General features: G+C 37.8%; 2 protein-coding genes across 14 annotated transcripts in view; one reads left to right on the forward strand and one right to left on the reverse strand.

Moving 5' to 3' along the window:
• Nucleotides 1–6,432, reverse strand: part of ITSN1 (intersectin 1) — a 222,367-nt gene extending 215,935 nt beyond the window's left edge. For all 8 annotated transcript variants that reach the window (XM_012747020.3, XM_012747022.3, XM_012747015.3 and 5 more), the window contains exon 1: nt 6,187–6,432. The gene's annotated coding sequence lies outside the window, so the exon portion shown is untranslated. The remainder of the gene's footprint in view (nt 1–6,186) is intronic.
• A 495-nt stretch (nt 6,433–6,927) lies between these two features.
• CRYZL1 (crystallin zeta like 1) overlaps nt 6,928–25,835 on the forward strand; it is a 40,923-nt gene continuing 22,015 nt past the window's right edge. Inside the window, exons 1-6 of one of the 6 annotated variants that reach the window (XM_076000437.1) lie at nt 6,928–7,214; nt 14,410–14,481; nt 18,114–18,191; nt 20,430–20,502; nt 23,825–23,869; nt 25,759–25,827. In XM_076000437.1, coding sequence (XP_075856552.1) covers nt 7,020–7,214; nt 14,410–14,481; nt 18,114–18,191; nt 20,430–20,502; nt 23,825–23,869; nt 25,759–25,827 — 532 coding nt within the window. In that variant the 5' untranslated portion in view covers nt 6,928–7,019. The remainder of the gene's footprint in view (nt 7,215–14,409; nt 14,482–18,113; nt 18,192–20,429; nt 20,503–23,824; nt 23,870–25,758; nt 25,828–25,835) is intronic. The other 5 variants (XM_012747032.2, XM_012747034.2, XM_012747035.3 and 2 more) reach the window with 5 other exon arrangements.

Raw genomic sequence — 25,835 nt, forward strand, 5'->3', positions numbered from 1 at the left:
ACACAAGAGCAGTTTTGGTGACCAATTGAAAATTGTGCCACAAAAGTCCTACCTAGCTAGGCAGCAAGGGCAAATTCAGGCCAGAAAGCTGAAGCCAAAACAATTTCACCCATGTTTTCCCTGAGCAGCAAGCTACAAAGGCAAGCTACTAATCATTAATTCTACTAGAAAAAGAAAAAGTGATGAATTCAAATAGATTAATTTGTTTATATTCACATAGAGGCTACAAACTTTAATGATATTCTACCATCACATTTATTAATAAAAGTTTTTTTTATTTACTTTTTAATAATCTCCCAGTGGACTTGTGACATCTCTCTACATTGAGACTTCTGCAATCCTAAAGTGAACTTCCATAGGCCACTTCCAATCTCCAAACTGGCCAACATGGAACCATCTGGCCAGACTCCCAGCTGTCCCACTCATCACACTTCTGTACAGTCTTGTGGTTCTAAGCCAAATCCACACCACAAGTGAACTGCCTTTTCAAAGTTTACTAGTCTTCTCTAGCACTCTGATCCTGTTTTTCATGCAGGGGTACTTTAGGAAAACCACTACAGAGTAAAGGATAGCAAGACTGCTTTGAGGGATGAATGCTGCTAGGCAGTTGATGAGGCTTATTTCTGAGCTAACTTATGCAACCAACTGTTCAATGAAAGGAATTCAAATTTGTGCCCCACCTAATTTATATATTAATACACATCAGGAAGCCTCTAAGTTACTCTACAACAGAAAGCAAGAATGTAAAAAGTGCCAAGTGCAGTAGCACAAGCTTACTGTAATCCCAGCTACTCAGAAGGCTGAGTGAGGATTGCCTGAGCCCAAGAGATTGAGGCAAGTATGGGCAACATAGTGAGACCCAGTTTCATTCATTCATTTTAAGAATGTAAGTAAAAAGTATTCAAATGCCTATAAAACATGTCCAGAAAATAGGCTAAGAATTTTGGGCTCTATAGTTAAAAATCTGCAGCCACTTTGCTGGCTCTCTTAACTACTGGTACCTCAGTTTCTAAGGCATCTGTAAGATGAGAGTTTTTGTGAAGGTTAAGTAAGTTAACATATACAGAATGCTGCAAAAGGACTTAATAAACGTTAGCCATCACTATTACAGGTGCATGAGTTTTTGGACTTTCCATATCACACCACTGAAAAAGTTATACTAACATCCATTTTTCTTCCCTAAAGTAAAAATTCACTACGTTTGTCACTGGTTAAGTCACTCCAAAAAAGGGGAGGAGGGAGACAGGAACTCTCATATTATACCATCGTCAAATATAAATTGCTACAATCTTTCTAAATGGCAAATTGGAAATAAGTATCAACAATCTTAAAACTAAGCATAGCCTTTGATCCTGCAATTCCACTTCTAGAAATTTATCCTAAGTAAAATAATCTCACAAGTATTTACAGAGACATATGTAAAAGGATAATCACTGCAGGGTTATGGATAACAGTGGAGGGAAAGAAGAAACAAATTAACGTCTAATAAAAATAAATTGATTAAATTATCACAGATCCATAAAATGGAGTATTACTAAGTCTCTAAAACTTATAACTGACAACATAGCCATGGCAAGACACCCATAAGATATCAAGCAAAAAAAAAAAAAGCAAGTTAGAAAACAACTATATGTATAAGAGGATCCCATCTTTCCATCTTTGTTATCAAAAACTGTGTATCAAGAGCTACATGCACATACACACACAAAAAAGGTTTAGAGATATATATGTAGGTAGTAGACTTACAGGTATTTTATAGCTTTCTACTTTTCTGTATTTAAATTTTTCCACCATAAACATGCAGTTAGTTTTTCCAACGCAAGAGATATTAGCGGATCATCATAAACTGATTATCTGATTGATTCTAAAATAATAAAGTTAAGCAAAAAGTGATTGCAAGATTTATCTTTATTTTTAAAACTTATATTTACATATTTGGTAATTTATTACTTTTACTGTTCAATCTAATTATCCAATTTAAAAAATTATACAAACTTAGTACAAGAAATTAGTAAGAGATTTCTTTTTTAAGTAATAGATGTCTACTTACTACCATAAAATATAATGGTTCAGGCCGGGCGAGGTGGCTCCCGCCTGTAATCCTAGCTCTCTGGGAGGCCGAGGCGGGCGGATTGCTCGAGGTCAGGAGTTCGAAACCAGCCTGAGCAAGAGCAAGACCCCGTCTCTACTATAAATAGAAAGAAATTAATTGGCCAAATAATATATATAGAAAAAATTAGCCGGGCATGGTGGCGCATGCCTGTAGTCCCAGCCACTTGGGAGGCTGAGGCAGAAGGATCGCTTGAGCCCAGGAGTTTGAGGTTGCTGTGAGCTAGGCTGATGCCATGGCACTCATTCTAGCCTGGGCAACAAAGCGAGACTCTGTCTCAAAAAAAAAAAAATATATATATATATATATATATATAAAATGGTTCAAAAATTAAATGGTTTATTTTAGCCTTTGAGTTTTATAGATTTTTATACATCCCAATTCATTATCATCATCATAACCACCATTTACTAAATAGATGTGTCTCAAAAACTGATGAAAGCACTTATAAGTATTTAAATTTTATCTACTATCATTATTCCCATTTCCAACTGAGAAAACTAAGGCATTGAGAAGTTAGATCAAACTCACAGACTATATGTGGTCAAATCCAACTTTCTCCAGAGTTTATGCTCTTAGCTGGAGTTTATGCTCCAGCACTGTTAACTACATAATAAGAACCTGTTATTTATGGTACCCTGTGGTGGACTCTTGAAAAAAGGAAGTGAAGGTCAAATTTTATTAACATGAAAAATGAAATTGGAAAATATATCAATTTTCTATATTTTTATTTTTATTTTTATTTATTTTTTTTTTTTTTTTGAGACAGAGTCTCACTTTGTTGCCCAGGCTAGAGTGAGTGCCGTGGCGTCAGCCTGGCTCACAGCAACCTCAATCTCTGGGGCTCAGCGATCCTCCTGCCTCAGCCTCCCGAGTAGCTGGGACTACAGGCATGCACCACCATGCCCGGCTAATTTTTTTTGTATATATATTTTTAGTTGGTCAATTAATTTATTTCTATTTTTGGTAGAGACGGGGTCTCGCTCAGGCTGGTTTTGAACTCCTGACCTTGAGCAATCCGCCCGCCTCGGCCTCCCAGAGTGCTAGGATTACAGGCGTGAGCCACCACGCCTGGCAATTTTCTATATTTTTAGAAACCAATTTTTATAGCAGTATTTTGGGCTTATCATAGCTTATAAAATCGTATTTTGATATAATGATAATAAAATGATTTACCACTATACTGTGATTTAAATCTGTATTTTGAGTCTCTAAGCAAATATTTTGATAGGAGTCTTCTTTCCAGTTTATCACCTTGAGCATGCTATGCCTGAGAAAGGCTCTTTCCTTCCAAAACTAACCAAATTTACAGAAGTGGCTGAGGTATAGAGCCTGTGGCTCTTAATTTATAAAATCAGTGACTACTAAGTGATAAGATTAATTGGACAAGTAAAGGTTTAAAAAATTGGCCTCAATACAATCACTCAACATTTTATCAATTTCCTCCAGGCACTATTTTAGGCACTGGGGATAAATTGCTAAACCAAAGTCTCTGCACTTCCCAAACATATTAGGAGTACAATTACATATCTGAAGGTCACAGCCAATAGTTTTTAATTAGCAGCCTAAGGTATAAAACTTACTCTGCCACTAGAAACAGTAGCTATTCACTTCAGGAGCTAGCCCCAGGAGATGCTCAGGGAAAAAGCACAATGCCAGTGGCTCTCCAATTTTCCTGTGCAGGAGAAATTCCTGAAGAACTTATTGAAAATACCAATTTGAGGGCCCTACCTCCAATTATTTGATTTTGAGGTGAAGTGACAGAACCTTGTATTTTTAACAAATACCTCAGTTAATGCTTATGTAAGTGATCGGAGGTCCAGACTCTGAGAAACTCAACCAGTAAGTGGAGCCATTCACGAGAAAATGATCATTTAGAAGGAAAAATCTCTATGGCAGAGGAATTTGAATTGAATAATATAAACCCAACCTTCATGTAATTAATTCTTCATAACTCTTAAATTTAGCAAATTAAAAAGATGAGTAAGAGTAGAGGAATTCACCAGCACCTCCTCCTTAATCTCTTACAGCTTTGAGAGTTTGGCCCAATCTAGGCATTTTGGGAAAAGATAAACTCAAGCAGAGTTCTACTACCAATATGAGAGATAAACATTAAGAAAAAGAAAACTGTGAGTCAACCGCAAAAAAAAAAAAAAAAAATGCTAAGAGGGACAAACACTTCATGGAACTCTTGCTACCACTGGTTTTATGCCCTATTTCACAATGCTTAGTATCTGAACAATCCACAGGGTTCCAAAGTACATTAAAAATTTGTTTATTTCCTCTCTCAGGCAGAATAATAATAGAGTTTTGTGAAGGTGCCACGTGCCTCAGCAATTTCAACAGATACATTCTTTCTTTTTTTTATTCTCCAAAGTGCTTCAGAGAGATACATTCGGAGATAATGAAATTCCAATTTCTTTAACTGTACTATCAGAAATGATCCTTACTGGACGGTGTTTAAAATAATTTTCACACCATCACCAAATTAGTGTCCCTCATTTCTTAATTTAGATCATTTAAAAGATCCTGAGGTTCTTCACAAACCCTCCTGCAGAAAGAATTTCTCTTCTATACATATATTTTTAATGTTTTTAGTTATAAGCAAACTCCCATTAAAACGACATAAATGTTTCATGCAAACTAGTAAAAAAAATTATAACAAAAACATAATATTTTGTTGTCAGAGACAGACAAATAGAAACAAGAAACAATAACCACGAAGGGTGTTTAAGATTCTGAACTCTCAACCTTGAAGTCATCTAAAAATAAAGGTATCCCAACAAATACACTCCTCCTATTTGGAGGGTTCAGAGTGGCACCATGCAAACCAGCTGGCCTGCTGGTTCCTGCCCTCACATCCGGTCCACCACATAATCATCAGATCTCTGTGCCTTTCTCTTCATCCGTTCAACGGGATTAGTAAAACTGTCTCCCCGCTGACAGAATTGAGATTTTCCAGATGCATTTGTTTGTACGGTATTTGCTTTTATTATCTATCCTTTTTATTGGCCCTGTTTCTATTATCTGTACGTTCTGGCCACGGGAACAGGCACGAGAAGGATGCCAATAGACACGCACAAAGAAACGCATCTGGCCCGAGTCCGCATGTACTGAAACGTTCAGGTTGGTGCTGCCTTCGGAACAGCACCGACGATGACAAAGTTCTAAAGGAAACTTTCACATTGAAGGAGGCTATCAAACCCCCCCCCCCAGCCTCCAACGCAACAGGAAAGCCGCTAATCTATTTCTTCAAAAGCAAAAGCCTCCTTTTAGCCAGAATCACAACAAAAGATTGCCCGTAGGAGATGTAATCTACGAAGTTGCCTCCTAATGCAAACGCGACAGAAGTGGAGCAAGGTGCAGCCTATTCCTCGTTGCTTTCCTGTTCTCGGGGATTCTGAGTACTCGCCCTCGTTCCAGCGAGAGCCCGCGACCGTGCCCCGGGCGCACCCGGGCGAGCGCGCCGGTGGGAGCGGGGAAGGAGCAGCGGCAGACCCCGCGGACGCGCTCGCAGGGCGAGGGAGCCGCCGTCTGCTAAATGCCATCACGGGCGGCCGGCGGCACCGCTCGGGGCCGAACGGCATTGACCGCCCTTCACTGACAGGGATTTTGCAGGCGCGCGAGAGGGGAGAAAAAGGGATGAGCCGGGGCTCCAGCCTGCGGAGAGGCGGGCGGCGCGCCGCCGCTCCCCGCGAGCTCGGGCTCCCGGGAGGCGGGCGAGGCGGGGCCGGCCCGCCACTCTCGGGCGGCGAGGTCAGCCCTGGCCCGGCCGTCCGACCCCGGAGGCCCCCTCGAGAGGGAGCGAGCCCGCGCGGCCGGCCGGGGTGCAGACGCCCGTTCAGCCCCGAGCCCGTCCCACGGCCTCCCGGCGCCGGCAGCCGGCCGCCCCGCCGCCGCCCCCGGGAGGAGGGGAAGGACGAGGCGGGCGGCGGCCGCGCCACGCGCGCGCGGCGCGGGGTGAAGGGCGGCCGGGGAGACGGGCGCCCCGGGCGGCCATCGCGCCGACCCCCGCGCCGACCCCCGCCGCCGCCGCCTCCTGCGCCCAGGCCGCCGCCGTCCAGCCCACTCCTCACCTCATCTCCGGGCGGGTCCGCGCTGCCGCCCCAGGGACAAATCAATGCAGCTCACACGCCGCGGGGAGGGACGCAGGAGCCGCAGCCCCGCACACCATCCCCGCCCGCCTCTCCGTCCGTCCCCGGGCCCGCTCGGGATTCTGCCTCGCGAGCCGCCGTACTACGGAGCAACCAAGCTCGCTCCCTCCCCTGGCTCCTCCACTCCTCTCTACCTCCGTCGCTCCCTCCCTCGCTCCCTCGCTCCCGCCTATCTCCTCATCTCCCTCCGCTACCTCGCCCCGCCCCCATCTCCCCTCAGTCTCCGCCCATCGGTGGGTGGGAACAACAGCCACCCAATCGGAAGGAAGGGTCTGCGCCTCCTCACCGCCCCCTGCTGCTGGCCCCGCCCACCGCCGGAACGAAAGCGGGGGGGAGACAAAAACTCGCAAGGGACAGAGTGACAGACGAATAAGCCAATCAGAAGGCGTGAAGGGGGCGGGAGTAGAATTCTCCCCCCCTTTTACCCACCCCCTATGAGGCGTAACAGTAGGTTTCTGGTCTGGGGTTTCTTTATCGTGGATTTTGATGATTTTGTTCTACAATTTCGGTGCATCTGCCCGTTGCCATGCGAGGCACTAGATAGGATACATTCACCTAACTTAGTTACGGAAAATTTTAAAGGAAAGAATAATGTGGAGACGAAAAAGAAGGTGATAAGGTATTCGGTTGGAATGAGGAAGGGTGTGGCCTTTAGCTGAAATCTGCATAAAACGGAACCCATCCTCGGCGACTCCAACTTCGCCCCATTTGTCGGTCGCCCCTGGGGCGGTGCTTAGTCTCTCCCCGAGCGGAGCATGCCGGGAGGAGTAGTTCGGAGGTCGGTTGCTATGGCCTTCTCCACAGCCTCCCGGAGGCCGACCCCGCCCCACGGACTGACGAGCGGCCTGACCAATGGGGGCAGCGCCTGGGCTGAGGGGGCGGGTTCTCTGCGGAAGGACGCGAAGGTGGCTGTGGCGAAGGCTCAAGCCGTTGGGGCCGCTCAGAGGCAGGTGAGCCCGGGGAGATGCGTTGTGTTTCTTGGGCAACAGGAGTTTGGGCGAAAGATTGGGAGACGCATCACGGAACCGTCCGGTCCCAGGGAGGAGGGTGGTTGGCGTTGCACCCCAACCTGAGACCCGCTCTTGTCCCGGCCTAGCTTAACTGAGGCCGCTGAGGGGCGGGTAAGACTAGATTTGACGGACGATTTCCTGGCCCTTTGCAGGTTTGGGTTGTAGGTTATATCTTAGTTTGCATATCCCGCCACATTTATGGAGGCAAAGGTCTGAAAGATCCTTTCTACTTACTCTCCCAGGTTGGATTCCGCACCCCTGCTTATTTTTGTTCCTATAACTGGAATTTCTTTTTCTTTATCTAGTACTCCTTCGCTGCCACCTTCCTTCCCCTTCACGTTTCTTTTTCGGAAAGCAGTTACCTAAAGCAGTCATATTCGCATTTATGTGGCTTTGGGGCCAGATTGCCCTCTTCATTAAGCTAACCAGCGGAATACTCTGTAAGAATCACGTCAGGATCATGTTAAAAGTGCGGATCCTGAAGCTGTAGGTCTGAGCCTGGGTCTGAGAATCCGCATTTGTAATAAGATCCCAGGTGTTGTCCGTCCATGTTGTAAGTAGCAAGGTTCTACTTAAGTCCAGTGCGAATATAATGCTAGCCTCTTATGTAATTTTCAGTTTTCTGGTGACCACATTAAAAAGTGAAAAACATGTGAAATTAATTTTAATTATATGTTTCATTTAACCCAGTAGGTCCAAAATATTATCATTTCAACACTTACTCAAATATTTAAAAATTGAGGTGTTTTATACTGTTTTTTTCGTATTAAATCTTGGAAATATGGTGTGTATTTTACACTTAACAGCACTTCTCAATTCTGACTACATACAATTCTAGTGCTTAGAAGCCACCTGTGGCTAGTGGCTACTGTTACTGGACAGTGCAAATCCACTGATACAAATCCACTGCAGGACCACTGCAGAAATTAAAAAGATTGCAGTGACCAACGTTTCACTTCAGTGAGATGGACTTCAGAACTACTTTAGAGGTTCTCTACTCAACTTACAGAAATAATAGTAAAAATAACTAACATTTATTGAAAGCATAGCATTGTGCTGAGTGCTTTGAATGTATTATATAATCCTCACAGCAACGCTTTGAGGTAACTACTATTATTATCCCTATTTTATAGACATGGGATCTAAGGCCCAGAAAGGCTAAAATTAAGTAGTCATACAGCTAGTTAATAGGAGAGTCAGGTTTCAAACTGGGTTAGTTATGACTTCTAAATCCTATCCATAGATAACTACAGTGTACAAGTTATTACCTTTTATCATTAATCTCGCTTCATTGTTGCCTCTGTTCTAGTTTATGCCAGGGGATAAATGTTCAGATTTCTAACTGACAGGTTTCCCCATGCATGATCAAGCTGCCAGTCATATGCAGTGAAATATTTTGGTAGTTTTACAACTCTCCGGGCTGTGCATTTAAAATCAAAGTTCTGATTGAAGAAGAGAGTTGAAAACCTCAAGGAGATATTTAGGCCTCTGGACCCTGAGCAGTAGTGAGTCTTTTTTTCATTTGTGTGCCTCCTGAGGGAGGAGGGCAAGAAAGCTTGGGAATTCTTAAAGTGCCTCACTATAGAATCATAGTGGTTTTTGGTTTTGTTTGTAGTGAACTTTTTTTTTTCATTGTTAAAAATGAATGTTTTCTTACCCTTGTAAACAAGATATTTCAAAGACAACTTTATGCTTTTTATAGGCCCAGTGAACAGTACTACATTGAGCTAAAGAGAGTTTTAAAAGAAAGTTTTAAAAGTTAGAAAAGCAAGAATACACATATCCACATATGCTAAAGTATGGTATTTTACAAAATAATTTTCCCTTTTTATACATAATAAACAATACATCTTATAAAATTATTTTCTCTTGATTTTGAATTTATTAGTAAATATTCAATCAAAATTTCAATTCATATTTTGCATTTGAAGCAAGAAATGGTTTATTCAGAATCCTGTAGTGAACTGGAAAATTAAATAAGCATTTGTAAACCACAATAATGTTAGTAGGTCGAAAAGATCAGTTAAATCAGTTGGAGGGGAGAGAGTATAGTGTAATAGTGTTTAAGGAGAATTATTCATTGCTTATATTGTTTATATTTATTGTCACCATGGACCTCCACCTCCATCGTTCCAGTGTCAAGTGGTTAAGCAAGCTTAGGTAAAGGGAATACTCATTCATCACACCATTGGCTTCCTTGTTCCCCAGTGGTATAATTTGGGAAAATACATGTTAATTCAAAAATATGAATGAAAGTTAAGCTTCTGTTGTTCTAGAACATGCCATACATTGAATAGTAACTGGACCAGAGATTTCCAGTCTTTGGGATAATGACCATCCTGCCCACCTTACCCCACTCCCTAACCCCACCTCCAGAGATACTAGGAAGGGAATGCTCAGGTACAAAATCCTAGATTCTTAAGTTAAAATGTATTCTGAAAATCAGCAGATAATAAAATAAAGCTTTCATGGAGATGGGGTAGGTAATCAAAAATTCTTTTGAGACTCAAAAGAGGTCTTTGTTGAGAGACACTGTGCTAGATGGGCACATGTTGGAAACCACTGGTTGCATAGATAAGCAAATATTTGACATCTCCAAGCAAATGTGCCCCCCACCTTTTTTATTTTTTTGCTTATAAGATGTAGAGATATGCCACATATTTGTCTACGGCCATACCACCCTGAACACGCTCTATCATGTCTAGTCTTGGAAGCTAAGCAGGGTCAAGCCTGGTTAGTACTTGGATGGGAAATATGCCACACATATGTAAATTCAACTGAGTATGTCTTGATAATATTCATCAAAATCTAGATTGTCATAATTAGAAGGGACCTTAATGGTCATTTGATCCCCATGTCTCACTAAACTGATGTTTGAATCTCTTTTAAGAAGCCCCCATAATGTGTATCCAGGCTCCGTTTCAATCCTTCTAGTGATAGGGACCATGTAACTTCATGCATTTTTTATTTGGTTTTAAAAAACTATGTGTTTGAAGTTCTTATAACACATGTCATTAGCTAGAATTGCTTTCCAGGGTTTAGCCAGGTGTAAGCCACTGTCATGGCATCTCTTGTGCCTATCTATCTTATTATAACAGACACAGAAGAGCAATGCAGTTGTATGCAGCAGATATCTGTGTGTTTGCACATTGCTTATGCAGAGTGCCCTTTGAGTATACAGATTTCTGGAGACTATTGCTGATACCATGTAGAGATGTCCTGCGACTGTTAGGACCATGCTTTCACCACCCACTTTAAGAAGCAGTGGCCTATCTGGTTAAGACTACTATCCTCCACAACCTGTATAGTACAGTATTTTAACCAAACCTCCCACTAGTTACTTATGATTATCCTGACCATGTTTCTTAGCTAAATATTTGGGCACATGATTTGACATTTTTTTCTGACATGGGATGTGTATGAAAAGTCTCACAGATTAGTAAGAACATTGTTAAAACTTAATTTACCTCTTTCCAAATGATCAAAATAAAACTGAATATTTCCCCCCAAAAATCCAGCTAGTATTATAATACTATACACAGGTCCTTACACAGGATGAGGAATAGAGCATGGTTTACCCACACAGCCCAAGAGAGCCTGGTGTGGTGACCATAGGGCCATGTTTCAGAGTTGACTTCATCTGTTTTTCTGTAGCCTAGCTGCTTGACAATATATCTTTGCTTTCCTTAAAATAAAAACGAGTAAGTTAAAAACATAATTGAACTCTGAACCTGAAGTGGCCATAGTATTGCAGAGTTTGTGTTGGGGAATAATAAAAATGTGAGCATGTAAGAAGAGTTTGGACTTTCAGGAATTTAGTTGGCCACAAAATTAACAGTTGGATTGGATGAGGGAGAGAAATGAAGACATTCAGCAGCCTGGCCATAACCCAGGCCTAAGGTATTCAGGTGTTTGCATATCACCTGTGCCAAGGTGATGGCCCTTGAAATGAACAGGCCAGACAGTATATATATCATAAAGGAAAAGAATCTTTATGGCTGATAATGCAGAAGGAGTTATGATTAAATCTAAAATATCTCTGATGACTGAAGATTACAGCAAAATCTTGTTTGGGGGAAATATGAGTCTAGTTTTATATCTGTTGAATTTGACATTGATCTGATAGTTGGGACACTTTTGTCCTGAAAGTATAGGTAAGGAATGTTCTGTAGAGGTTTTATTTACAATTATTAATACATGAGCTCCTTAGGGGATTGAGTGTAACAGAAGAGCAGGTAGAGTTCATATTGCTGGTATAAGAAGGATAAAACCATTTGAAATTACTTCCCATTGAATTTTTAGAAATCCCTTAACAGATCAGTACCTTTATTAACCACTTTCTTAAAGTGTTTATGGTCAAGTGTTTATGCAAAGTCCTCTTTCTCCTTTTACCCAAAATTATTTAAAATAGTTGTCTTCTTAATTTTTGTTTCTCCAGATTTTTTAATAGGTGTAATATGTAGCTATTATAAAAATTTAAAGTATTACTGACATAATCCTCAGTTTGTGAATTAGTTCAACTATTTTAAAATTCTGATATATCTGATAAATCTTTATGCTTTTCACAGGCTGTGGCAGCCTACATTTTTAAACAGGTTTATTGTCATTAAAAAGTTTTATATAGTACCTTTTTGATATAGCAAAGTTTATAGTAGAACATACAATTTTGAAGTTATATGACTTTCTTAGAAATGTGGCATTATAGATTATAATTTCTATTTTTATTTAATAAAATGTTTATTTTATTTCCTTGTGCAAATACCTTTAAAGTCAATAAAAAGTTAGTAAATCATAGACTAAATGTTTCATTTACTCTGCCTAGGAAACCATGTGGGCCTCAAATATTATTTATCCATTCTACCATTTTCTTAGTATTAGGAACTCAGTATTTCTTTTTTGGGTTTGCAAAACAAGTGTTTCCTCAGTTTTCTTCTGGATGCTTTTATACAAACACCTCATTTCTTTACTTTGCAATTTTAAGGATATTTGTATTCCCACATAGTTAACTGGACTAAAACATTACTTTTTCCATCAGCCAGGGCAATTTTCACCAAATTTAGAGGTACTATTTATGATGATCTGACTGAAAACATTGGCATTGTTATGTATACAATATTTGCTTTAGGGGATTCTAGGGTACTAGGGGTACAAACAAGCAGTTTTCTTTCAGAGTCTTTGAAATTGGGGCACAATATAAGGCCCATGTGACTGCTGATCTGGGAGACATGCCATACATATGTTTTAAGATTCAATAGGCAGAGAAAACAGTAGCTTCTGGAATCACAAAGGGAGATGCTTTGAAATCAAGGTGTTGATATATAATTGTTCCACTTCTCGAAAAGGCAACCGTAGTAAGTCTAGACTGAATAGGAGCAGAGATTTATTTATTTAATAATAATGGATATTGATTTGCCCTAGCAATGGTTGGGAGAGCCCACTAGTTAGTACATAAACCAAGGTTTTGTTTGTTTTAGTATATAACAAAATCTAGAATCATGGAACAGATGGGGGTGCATTGAGTGTTACTGGGGATGATTCCAGAGAGGGGGTAGGATTTGAGTTTTATTTACATAACAGAATCTGTAGAGTTAAGTACAGCATACTTTCAGAGAACAGGCCATGCCTAGAAGCTGTGAGACAGGGAATAACCATATGGTGTGAAGTCATACTGACTAGACGGAACAGAGGGGATGTGTTGGAAAATTGTTGGAGGAGTAAGGTAGTCTAGGTAGAGTGGATGTGCGTTTTAGAAAGCCTAGAAATCTAGGCAGAAGAGGTTAGATTTAATGTTGTAGGGAATACATAGCTGCTGTAGCTCTTTCCCCCACCCCCACGCCACACCAAATACATTGACACAAATAAGGACCAAACAGTTAGAATTAATCATTTGACCTAGTTTACTATGTTTTTATATATTTTGTTGATATATGCTACATCCATAACTTCTATGTATGTCTTGAACATTTATTCATTTGTTAATACCAATATTAGATTATCACATCCTAGAAACCAGCAACCATTGCACAACTACACTCGATAAAAACCCTTTACGTATATGGCTCCAGTTAGATTCACTAAGATTCAACACACAGGTCTGGCTTTATGTGACCTATGCAGTCTTACTGGGCCTCACACTCAGAAGGGTACTGTGCTTGGTTTAATGCTCTGCTGTTGCTGTCTTGAAATTTAATACATTTTCATTTTCCAAAGAGCCCTGCAAGTAATGTAGCCATTTTTATCAACAAATACCTAATAATCATCAATCGTAAAGGATAAAGTATTCTACTTTTAACTGATACATCTAATGTGAACAGCTCAATAGGAAGTCATTACATGTAATGGCTAATTAAGAGTAATAACTTTGGGATTGGTAGCACCTGGTTTGTATCCCAGTTCTAGCCCAGCTGGTGCTATAAGATCCCATGTATGTGTTTTAGCCTAAGACTCAGCGTTTCTTCATTCATAAAATAAATGCAATAACACTACTTTCATCAAAAAGTTCATACAAATACAAAGAAATTAATTGGCCAACTAAAAATGCATAGAAAAAATTAGCCCGGCATGGTGGTGTGTGCCGGTAGTCCCAGCTACTTGGGAGGCTGTGGCAGAAGGATTGCTTGAGCCCAGGAGTTGGAAGTTGCTGTGAGCTAGGCTGCTGCCACAGCACTCTAGCTGGGGCAACAGAGTGAGACTCTGCCTCAAAAAAAAAAAAAAAAAATTTATACAAGAATATTCTTTTTTTAATTTCAGAATATTATGGAGGTACAGACAATTTGTAAGAGCCTCAAGCTGGAAACAATTCAGATGTTTGTCTATAGTGGAATGGATAAATAGTAATTTGTTAATACAATGGAATACTGTTTAGCAATGAGAATAATAGACTACAACTACAAGCAACATGAGTGAGACTCACAAAAATAATATTGAAAGAAAGAAAACAGACATAAAGGACTATGATTTCATTTATATAAAGTTCAAAAACAGACAAAACTACTCTGCTGTTAAAACTTAGGGTATTGAGTATCCTTCATTTTATCCTTTTGCTTTTCAATTTTTACTTTTATTTGGTCTAGAAAACTTTGTTGACTTCATGTGTGTGTGTGTGTATATATATATATATTTTTTTTTTTTTTAGGTGACAATGAAAGGCTTATATTTTCAACAGAGCTCCACAAATGAAGAAACAACATTTGTATTTCAAGAAAGGGTAAGAAAAATTATTTAATTATTAAATGAAACAAGGTAGTGTATTTTCCATATGTCATAGGTCCACTTTTAAATGACTTGTTATGTTATTTTGAGTGGAACTAAATGAACAAAAATTACTTAAATGAAACTCCTCAAATTGTATTACTTTCCTTTAAGCTTTATGTAAAATAGTAGTTCATATTATAGTATAACTTTTTTTAAGTTTTATTTTGTTTTTAATTGACACATAATAAAAGTTAAATGTATTTATGCGGTACAGTATAATGTTTTGATACATATATACATTGTATAATGATCAAATCAGGGTAATTAGCATATCTATCACCTCAAATACTTGTCATTTCTTTCTGGTAAGACTGTTCAAAATTCTGTCTTCAAGCTATTTCAAAATATACATTAATGTTAACTGTAGTCACCCTACTGTACGATAGAACACCAGAATTTATTCCTCCATCAAACTGTAACTTTGTACCCATTGACCAACCTCTCTCCCTGTGCTTCCTCCCACTTATTCTCTCCAGCCTCTGTAAACTGATATTCAACTCTCTACTTCTATGAGATCAACTTTAGATTCCACATTTGAGTGAGATAATGTGGTATTTGACCTTCTTTGCTTGGCTTATTTCACTTAACATAGTGTCCTCTAGATTCATCTATGTTGTCACAAATGGCAGCATTTTATTCTTATTTATGGCTGAAGAGTATTACATTTTTTATATATACCACATTTTCTTTATCCATTGTTGGATACTTAGGTTGATTCCATATATTGGCTATTGTGAATAAATATGGAGGTGCAGCTATCTCTTTGACATATTGATTTCATTTCCTTTGTATATCCCAGTGGTAGGATTATTGGATCTTACGGTGGTTCTGTTAATTTTTTGAGGAACCTCTAGAGTTGTGGAGGTTCTATGGCTATACTAATTTATATGTTAAATAATGGCTATACTAATTTATATTTCCACCAACAGTGTATAAAAGGTCCCCTTTCCACATCTCCTCCAGGATTTGTTACTTTTTTGTCTTTTTGATAAAGCCATTCTAACGGAGTGAGTGATATCTCATTGTGGCTTTGATTTGCATTTCGCTGATGGCCATGATCGAGTGGGATTCATCCCAAGGGGATACAAGGATAGTTTAACGTATGCCAATCAACAGATGTGATACATCACATTAACAGAATGAAGGACAAAAACCATATGATCATCTCAGTAGACATAGAAAAAGCATTTGATAAAATGCAACATCTCTTCATGATAAAAACCCTAAATAGGTATAGAAGAACATACATCAACATAATAAAGGCCATCCATAACAAACCCACAGCTAACATTATACTGAACAGGGAAAAGTTGAAAGCTTTTCCTCTAAAATCAGGAACAAGACAAGGATGCCCACTTTCATCACGTCTATTGAACACATTACTAGAAGTCTCAGAGCGGTTAGGCAAAAGAAAGAAATAAAGAGCATCCGAACTGAAAATAAGGAAGTCAAATTGTTTGCAGACAACATGATCTTATATATGGAAAACCCTACAGACCCCACTATTAGAACTAATAAACAAATTGAGTAAAGTTGCAGGATACAAAATCAACATATAAAAATCAGTAGCGTTTCTATAACAGTGAACTATCTAAAAAAGAAATTAAGGCCGGGCGCTGTGGCTCACGCCTGTAATCCTAGCTCTTGGGAGGCCGAGGCGGGCGGATTGCTCAAGGTCAGGAGTTCAAAACCAGCCTGAGCAAGAGCGAGACCCCGTCTCTACTATAAATAGAAAGAAATTAATTGGCCAACTGATATATATATAAAAAAAAAAAAAATTAGCCGGGCATGGTGGCGCATGCCTGTAGTCCCAGCTACTCGGGAGGCTGAGGCAGAAGGATCACTCAAGCCCAGGAGTTTGAGGTTGCTGTGAGCTAGGCTAATGCCACGGCACTCACTCTAGCCTGGACAACAAAGTGAGACTCTGTCTCAAAAAAAAAAAAAGTCTTAAAAAAGAAATTAAGAATGCAATCCTATTTACAATAGTTACAAAAAATAAAATAAAATGTCTAGGAATAAATTTAACGGGCATACAATATCTTTACACATACATGAAAAACTATAAAACATTGATGAAAAAAATTGAAGACATTAATAAATGGAAAGATAACCCATGTTCATTAATTGGAAGAGTTAATATTGTTGAAATGTCCGTACTACCCAAAGCGATCTATAGATTCAGTGCAATCCTTATCACAGTACCTTGTTCTATATCAAAACAACCAAAAAAAACATTTTTCACAGAAATAGAAAAACAATCCTAAAATTTGTGTGGAACCATGAAAGACCCCAAGTAGCCAAAGCAATCGTTAGCAAAAAGAGAAAAGCTGGAGCCATTACACTACCTAATTTTAAATATATTTTAAAAGAGTTGCAACACAAGAGTTTTTGGTTCCTCAGGATGGTGGTATGAAAGGTATTAGGAAAACAAAACAAACTTAATAATCTTATATGTTGAAAAATTAACCCAATTTATTTTTGAACAGCACAATAAAGTAACTTTTCAAAATGTAGTTATATTTTAGGAAATACTTTTTCTGCACAAATTTCAGAGTTTTTCAAAGTTACCTCATTCAATAAGCTTTAAATGTTCTGTAGTTTTCTATTACCTTGAGCATAGATAGTAAAATTTTCATATACAGTATTGGTGATTTGTGGCAAGCCAAAATCATTCCACTGTAACTTTAGGGATGAAAAGTAAGTGCTGTATGTATATCAGTATTTCGTACTAATAATAAGAATTTCTGTATCATGAACACAATCCAATTTTTCTTTCTTGTCTTTCACTAACTCCAAAAACATTTAGGTCAGGAGTCTAAATCTCAAAGACTACTTGGCCTCTACCATTGGGTCAAGTAGCTATTCTTGGCAAGTTTTTGATCTAATTTTAGACTTATAGGGGTTGAGGAGAGTAATTTAATTATTGGTGCCAGTATCATTATTTAAAGGAGATGATACTATATTTAATAATATAGATAGATGAGATAGAGTGTCTGAATTTGGGATATTTTTTGCCTCTGAAGTTATATCTAGTTGTGGAATTTGAGAGGTAATTATGTTTCATTAAATTGGTATTTTGACCCCAGAATCCCATGGGGCATGCTGAAATGTCTAAGACAGATGTTAAGGAAGCGATGAACAAATGACTCTTAGAGAATTTGAAAAGAATTTCATTTATAGCATTAAGAAAATTCCAAAATTTAGTAAAGGCTATATGTTTTATATATATGTATTTAAAGACATCCCTGTAGGTGGGAAGATCTGATGTTTTGAGATTATTTATGTTAAAATAAAGTACAATATTTGTTGTTCTTTGTTATCCTAAGTTTATTGTCTACTTATGTATCCATGTTGGTATTTAAGTGTTTTTCAACATATTTACCCTAAAGCTTTTTAAAAATTGTACCCCAAATTCATTTATTCTTTTTTAGTATATACTGTTGGATAATTACTTGTAGCTTTTTAAATTGTTAGCCATGAGATTTGGGGATGGTTTAATTTTGTTCAATTATATATGAAAATTTTGAAAGCATAAAGGCATGTTCCCATGGAAATGTGTAACATATTTTTATCATTTGATTCTAGGAAAATTTTCCTGTTACTGAAGATAACTTTGTGAAACTTCAAGTTAAAGCTTGTGCTCTGAGCCAGATAAATACAAAGGTATTGGTGTTTTTATTATGGCCAAAAGTCAAATGAAAGTCTTTTAGTATATTTAAAGTACAAATACAATGATAACTGACTTCTGAGTGCCAAGAAATTATCATCCTTAGAAGAATAGAATAGCTAGGGAAAAAATATTTAGTGTGCATTTATATATTTCTACATTGAGGTAAATTATTAGTCTGATGGAAGTCATGTATATCATTATATGAAAATATTTTATAAACTTCTTTAGTTTGCAAAACACTGAGAGTTTATAATTTGTTTTTGTTGTTGTAGTTGTTGTTTTTGAGACAGGATCTCACCCTGCTGCTCAGGCTGAAGTGCAGTGGCATGATTATAGTCACTGCAGCCTCAAACCACTGGGCTCAGGCAACCCTCCTGCCTCACCCTCCCAAATATCTAGGACTGTTTGTGTACACCACCATGCCAGGCTAATTTTGTTTTTTATTTGTTGTACAGATGAGTGTTGCCATGTTACCCAGGCTAGTCTCGAACTCCTGGCCTGAAGTGATCCTCCTACCTTGGCCTCCCAAGCCTGGAATTATAGGCTTGAGCCACCACACCTGGCCTGAGAGTTTATAATTAGTAAAGCCTATTAATAAGGAAGATGTTACCTTTATAAATACAATAAAGATAGAAACTAGAAACCTAATCAGTTAATTTATTAACCACCAATTTGTAGATATTTCTAGTTAATGTCTTTAGATATGGTTCATATTATTCTTATCATTTCTCTTTGTCTCCCTTTCTCTCATAAACATACATCTCTACCTCATACCACCCTTTAGTAATCTTTTATTATTGACTATGAAATACAAGGAAGGTTTTCAAATGGTAAATAAACTCCAGTTAAATGTGACATGATAAATAAAGCAAGTCCGTTTACTCAGTTTTTTAAAGATTAATACCATAGTTTATTGGACCCTAACTTATTGGATTATAATGTCACCATAATTTTAAGGAACCTAAAAGTTTTCTATGATGAAGTCACACTTAGGGAAATTGCAGAACATGGTATAGGCTTCCATTGAACACTGTGTAACATTAGCATGATTTGAGCAATGAATTAGTGAGATCTTTGAAAGTCTTTTCACCACGAATACTAGTACTAGACATTATCTGCAGACTTCTGTATTCAGAAAATGTTCTTATTAAAACTATGAAAAATCCAATGAAATCTTAGTGTAGAAAATAATCTATCTCCCTGTCTAACTGAAAGTAATGATAAATTATGGTAAAATCAATTGAATGAAATATTGCACATCTGTTAAACATAATGGTATGAAGCTGTGTAGTAATGTAAGAAAATGCTTATGATAAGTGAAGGAGGTAGGATGCAGTTGCTAAAACCATGATTATAACTCTGGAAATGTTCATAAAAGAAACACTGTAAAACACCTAGTATTTTAAGTTCAGTGTTGAAAAAAAGACTTCTGACAATCAAGTGTACACACTTGAGATCAAAAAAGTGAAAAATAAAGGAAATAGAGAAGATAATTATTTCAATTTCTTTTTGTTTACTGTTCCTTAAATCTGTGACATCTACAAATGTTTTCAACATCTCTAGTATTTTTATAGATGGCAGGAACTTAAATAGGCTTATCTTAGTATACTCTGTTACTTCAAAAGACAAGTACTTATAATTAATTTGGTCAGAACCTAAAAAAATACTAATCTCTTCAAAATAAAAATTTGGCCTAAAAAAGAAACTCTAATCATCATGAATCTGAAATACAGTAATTTCCCTATGAATATCCATCACTTCTTCCCACCTGCTCCCTATTCCAAGACTTGTGAGAAAAACTTAGGTGATTTTAAAGGGTGTGTGAATAGAATACCTTCTGTTCTCATTGGCCACACCTCCTTATCTAACAATGTCCTCTCCCTTTCCCTCTCCACACTTGAATAAGGTGACTGATAAATAGTGTTTAGCCAACCAAGAAATGTTTGTGCCATAATTTCCCTTCATACCTGGCAGAGTAAAGAAGTTAAAGAACATTAATGGTAATTTGAATAATAACACTCATTTCTAAGTCCTATATATCAACTAATTCCTCAGCAAACTCTTGGTTTCCTACTCTGTTTGGTAAAGTTATTTGCTTGGTCTTAATTCCAAAAATTGAGTCATATTTGCTCTTTCTGTGGTTTGATTTTTGCTCTTGATTTCCTCATGTATGAGAAAGCCTAGGATTTATTCTTGACAATAATGTGTTAACAGCCGTTGTCATGATTTAGCTTCTGGCAGAAATGAAGATGAAGAAGGAGTTCTTTCCTGTTGGGAGAGAAATTGCTGGAATTGTGTTAGAGGGTAAGTTGATGGATGTAAATATCTATCTTTATTTTCTTTTTTTCCCTATATTTATTTTCTAAGGTGAAAGAAATTTAATGGTAGCTAATTGATTTACCAGTACAAAAAATTATACTTGCCCCTTCAAACATAAAATTTAATTATGCAAAAATATTCTTTTTTTTTTTAAGAGACAAGGTCTTACTATGTTGCCCAGGCTGGAGTGTAGTGGCTATTCACAGGTGTGGTCATAGCTCACTGCAGCCTCAAACTCCTGGGCTCAGACGAGCCTCCTGCCTCAGTTTTACCAAGTACCTGGAACTACAGGTACACACTACCATGTCTGGCCTCTTTTCTTGTTTCCTTAATTACAAAGAAAAATAGGACCTAATTAGTATTTTATAATTGAAGAGCTTATTATAGCTTAGTAAATATTTAGGGATTATGTATTTAAATACATAAATAATTATATATTGAATAGAATGACAAATATCATCCTTTTTATGATGTTTACAAACCAGCATAAATTACTTGTGTAAGTTAGCTTTGGACCAAAACTTATGTAACAGTCAGTAACTATGTCACATTAAATTTTTAAAACTGCCTAAAATTGAGTATTTAAAAGTTAAGCAGTTCATTGTAAAAAAATGGGAATTATGGTTTTTGAGGAGAAATAACCAGTGAGATTTTATCATTGCCTTAAAATATATTTTTTAAGTTTTATTTGCTAAATAATGATCTTAACACACAGAACAGTACGTCTAAGTGTTTGATAAAATTTGTTTCTAAATAGACCTACACTTAATATTCACTGCTAATAGGTTAGGTAGTGCATGATTAACCAGTGTATGTTTGCTCTTACTGCATATGTGAATATATTAATGTGATTAGACTATATTTGAGTTATACCTGTGATTTTAATCTGTAGTACTTGATAGTCTTTCTCAATGTAATCTTCTGACATAGCTAAATGATAATTTTGTTTCCTTTCCCTTTTTCTGCTCGGACTGCAAAAAAGTGAAAATAGTAACCAGATAATCATTTATTCCACATTTAATGAGCACTTGCTAAGTGATTAGTATATGAATATAACAGTCTCTGCCCACTAGCTAGAGGAGAGGCAGATAAGTACATATGAGCAGATTATTATAAAAGCTCCAAGGAAAGCTGCCCAACCCAGCCAGAAGAAACAAGGAGTTCTTGGAGTAAGTAGTCCAGATAGTAAGGAGTGGGTAGGTGGAGAATCACATTCTGCAAAGAGGATATCATGAGAAAAGACAAAGAACCAAGTAAAAATGGGATGTATATAAGAATTACAAAGAATTTGATGTTGCTAGAGGCAAAATAAATTTCTGTGCAGGAGTCAGAGACAAGATACTTGGCAGGAGATAAATATTTTGTCAAGAAAATTCTCCTTCAAACTTTGCAGAATAAAAGATATTGACCAAATTATTTTAATGATGATATGAACACTGATTTCTTCCTCCCAAAAATGAAGCAGGAAGATAGGCAAGGGCCAGACCTTGTGCTGAACCTCATATATCAGATTGGATACTTCAGGAGATTATTAGATTGGCCATATGAATGAAGGGTAGATTCGAGGCAAACAGGTCTATAAGCAGGAGGACTGATTAGATATAGGCCAACAGGCCAGAGGTGACAAAGTCCATAACCTAGATATTGGTGGCAGAGGTGGAGAACAGAGACAGATCCAAGAAATATTGAGGAAATAGAAGCAGGATGTAATAATTGATTGGAACTGAAGAATTAATAACATAAGAATGAAGAATGACTTACAGAATTCTGGTTAATGCATGAATTGGTACCTTTGGTTGATAAAGGAAGAGGATCCAATTTGGAGGAAGATGGTGAGTGCAGATTTATACTTTTGACTTCAAGGTACTTACATGACATCTCACTGATGATATCTAGTAAGCAATTACATGAGTTGAAGCTCAAGGATGAGAGAGACCTATGCTGGAAATGTATATGTTTGAGAGTTATCAACATGTAGGTTGTATTTAAAATAGTAGAGATGATGAGCTTACCTAGGAAGAGAATAGAAATGGAGGAGAGACATAAACATAGGACCTTTCAGAATGCCACTGTTTAAGGTATAATGAAAAGAAGAGGAGTGTGAAGTAAAGAGTCAGAGTGATCTCAGGTGGACAAGGATCAGCAGCAGAAGGAAGAGAGAAAGGTGCAATGACTCAGAAGCCAAAAGGATTAGGGGATGATGGCACAGGAAGGATTCAGAGAAGAAGCAGCTGCAAAAGGAGGACTTGAAAAGAGGAAAGCCAGACTTAGAGTTACTTGCTGAGTACCAACAAATGTGTTGTGGGGCCAATTCACTGGCAGAGCCAGCCAAAAGGGGCCACTTCAGATTTTTAGGCTTTCACCTTACTTCATCGCTTTACCTCAGTTTCCTTGTCTGCTAAGTGGGAATAATAATACCTACCTCATAGGTATGTTGTAAAGATTAAATGTGTGAACAAACTAAAATGCTGGACATAGTAGGCATTCAACAATGTTTGGGTTTTTACCTCTCCTTTCCTCTTATAACTCTTTGAACAAATATATTCAAATGAATTGACTCATGATAGAGGTTTTTTCTCTGATTATGCAGAGAAAATGTAACAAGGTCATTTCTGTAAAGTTTCAAAGATTTCTTGGCACCAATCTGGATTTCTTTTCCAAATCCAAATAATTTACATGTGATTCTTATCAGTATTCTCCATTGTAGTTTCTGATCAGCCTGGGCAACAGAGCAAGGCCCTGTCTCTACAAAAATTAAAAATATTAGTCAGGCATAGTGGTATGAGCCTCTGGTCCTACCTATTTGGAAGGCCGAGGTAGGAGATCACTTGAGCCCAGGAGTTTGAGGCTATGGTGAGCTATGATTGTACTACTACACTCCAGCCTAGGCAACAAAGTTTCTAAAAAGAAAAAATCCTTGTTGTGTGAGATTCTGCAACTAAAATAATTGTAAAAGATTGGGCTAGCCACAGGTGGGGTGGAAAATAACAGAATTATCATAGTATCATAGAACCTGTAGAATGGATTATTTTCCTTTACTTCTTTATCTTTAAAGTTAGCTAAATAGGCAGAGAGAAACAAACTTCTCCATGGTGTCAACAATCATGGCCTGGATTTTTTAGAGAATCCAGATTTGAAGTGCTCTATCCTATAGTCCTAATAAACCATCAAAATGTACTAGAAGTTCTTGGCCTTTTCTCTGAGTTAGTGACATTTTATAAACCCAAGGATTGTTAAAATTTATCTTAATAGTTAATTAAGGATTATATTTAATAATCTTATAATATTAACTATTAATTTTCTTTAGTTGGAAGCAAAGTATCATTCTTTCAACCAGATGATGAAGTAGTCGGTAAGTTATAGTTCATATTCCCATTTTGAGTCATAGATTTTATTATCATCTCCATTTTTTTCCTGTACAATTATTAATGTTCATTGTGACCTTGTATGATACAGAAATATTTTCCTGGCTGGGCACAGTAGCTCACACCTGTAATCCTAGCATGTTAGGAGGCTGAGGCAGGAGGATTGCTTGAGGTCAGGAGTTTGAGACCAGCTTGAGCAAGAGTGAGACCCCTTCTACCAAAAATAGAAAAATTAGCTGGGCATGGTAGCAATCGCCTATAATCCCAGCTACCCAGGAGGCTGCACCTGTAATCCCAGTTACTTGGGAGGTTGAGGAAGGAGGATGACTTGAGCCCAGGAGTTTGAAGTTACAGTGAGCTATGGTGATGCCAATGCACTCTAGCCCAGGCAATAGAGTAAAACTATGTCTCAAAAAAAAAAAAGAAAGAAAGAAAAGAAAAGAAATACTTTTCTGATTTTTGGAATTTGTTCACAAATATCCATCAATGACGAAAATTGAGAGTTTGATACCAACCAATAGCAGAACATTTAAAACTTTTCACTATTTGGCTTTGGAACAATTTTTTTTTTTTTATAAAGAGTCTCACTCTGTCACCCAGGCTAAAGTACAGTGGCATCATCATAGCTCACTGTAACCTCAAACTTCTGGGCTCAAGTGATCCTCCTGTTTCAGCCTCCCGAGTAGCTGGGATTACAGGTATCTATCACTGTGCCTGGCTAATTTTTCTATTTTAGTAGAGAGAGGGTCAGGGTGTTGCTTTTGATCAGGCTATCTCAAACTCCTGACCTCAAGCAATCCTCCTGCCTCAGCCTCCCAGAGTGCTAGGATTACAGGCATGAGCCACCTCACCCTGCTAGAGCAATTTTATAGATAAAAAGATAACCATAGTTGTTACTATGGTTGACTCAGCCCTTTCCTGGCAGGTTCCCAATCTGTGGCCAGACTGAAATCTCTAGAGAAAAGGAAAGTCAGAGCTAACTGACAAGGCTGTATAGCAACTCTCTTCTCCATTCCATTTTGAATCATATAGCACTTCTTTCTTGCTATTCCTGTAAAACTAAAAATTGCCTGGAAACATTTAGTTTATTGCATTTTTTAAAAACCCATAACAAGTATTTTTGCAAATATATATATTTATGCATGTATCCTAGACAGTCACACAAAAATGAATAGCATATGGCTTTTGTATAAGTCTTTGAAATTTTCATTCTCCTGTGGAAGATATAAGTTTAGAAAATATGTATATAAATTTAGAATATGTTTAGCCTTACAGCATGCCTCAAGCTGTTGAAGAATAGATTTGTAAGAGAGTTTTCATCAGCTTTTTATAGTATTGCCTTAGACTCAGGTATTTTCCTGGAAAGTTGATGATTCTTATCTTTTTTTATGCCTAAGAAGTCAGTGACACTGTATTACTTAAGATACTTTTTGTAAGAGAACAAAAATAAAATCAGACTTAGTTTAGGGGAAAAATAGGATTTTATTTTATTTGGAAGCATACTGATGTATGTTATGTAAGTAAACTATGGAAAAGTAGTCATGCAGCAGGGAATCAGGGATAATTTTAACAAGGAGTCCAGGTACTCCCAAGACTTTGACTTGGTTATATAACATTGGCCATCATCTTTACTGTCACTCAGAGGTGAAAGAAGAGAGAAAAAGAAAGAGAGATCACAAGTGTTCATAACAGAAAATGAGTGGTCCCTTTCCTTCCCTATTTCTGAAGTCTCTCCCTTCTCTATGCTAGTAATTACTAGAACCTTCCTCACAATTCCACTGAACAAAATTTGTACTAATCCTTCCTTACTAGCCTCTCATTAGGAATGAATTTATTTTGGCCCCATTTCCCTTAAATTTCTTGTTTTAATTTTTAGGAATTTTGCCCCTGGATTCTGAAGACCCTGGACTTTGTGAAGTTGTTAGAGTACATGAGCACTACTTGGGTAGGTGA

This window comes from Microcebus murinus, chromosome 1, assembly GCF_040939455.1.
Source record: "Microcebus murinus isolate Inina chromosome 1, M.murinus_Inina_mat1.0, whole genome shotgun sequence".
NCBI lineage: Eukaryota > Metazoa > Chordata > Mammalia > Primates > Cheirogaleidae > Microcebus > Microcebus murinus.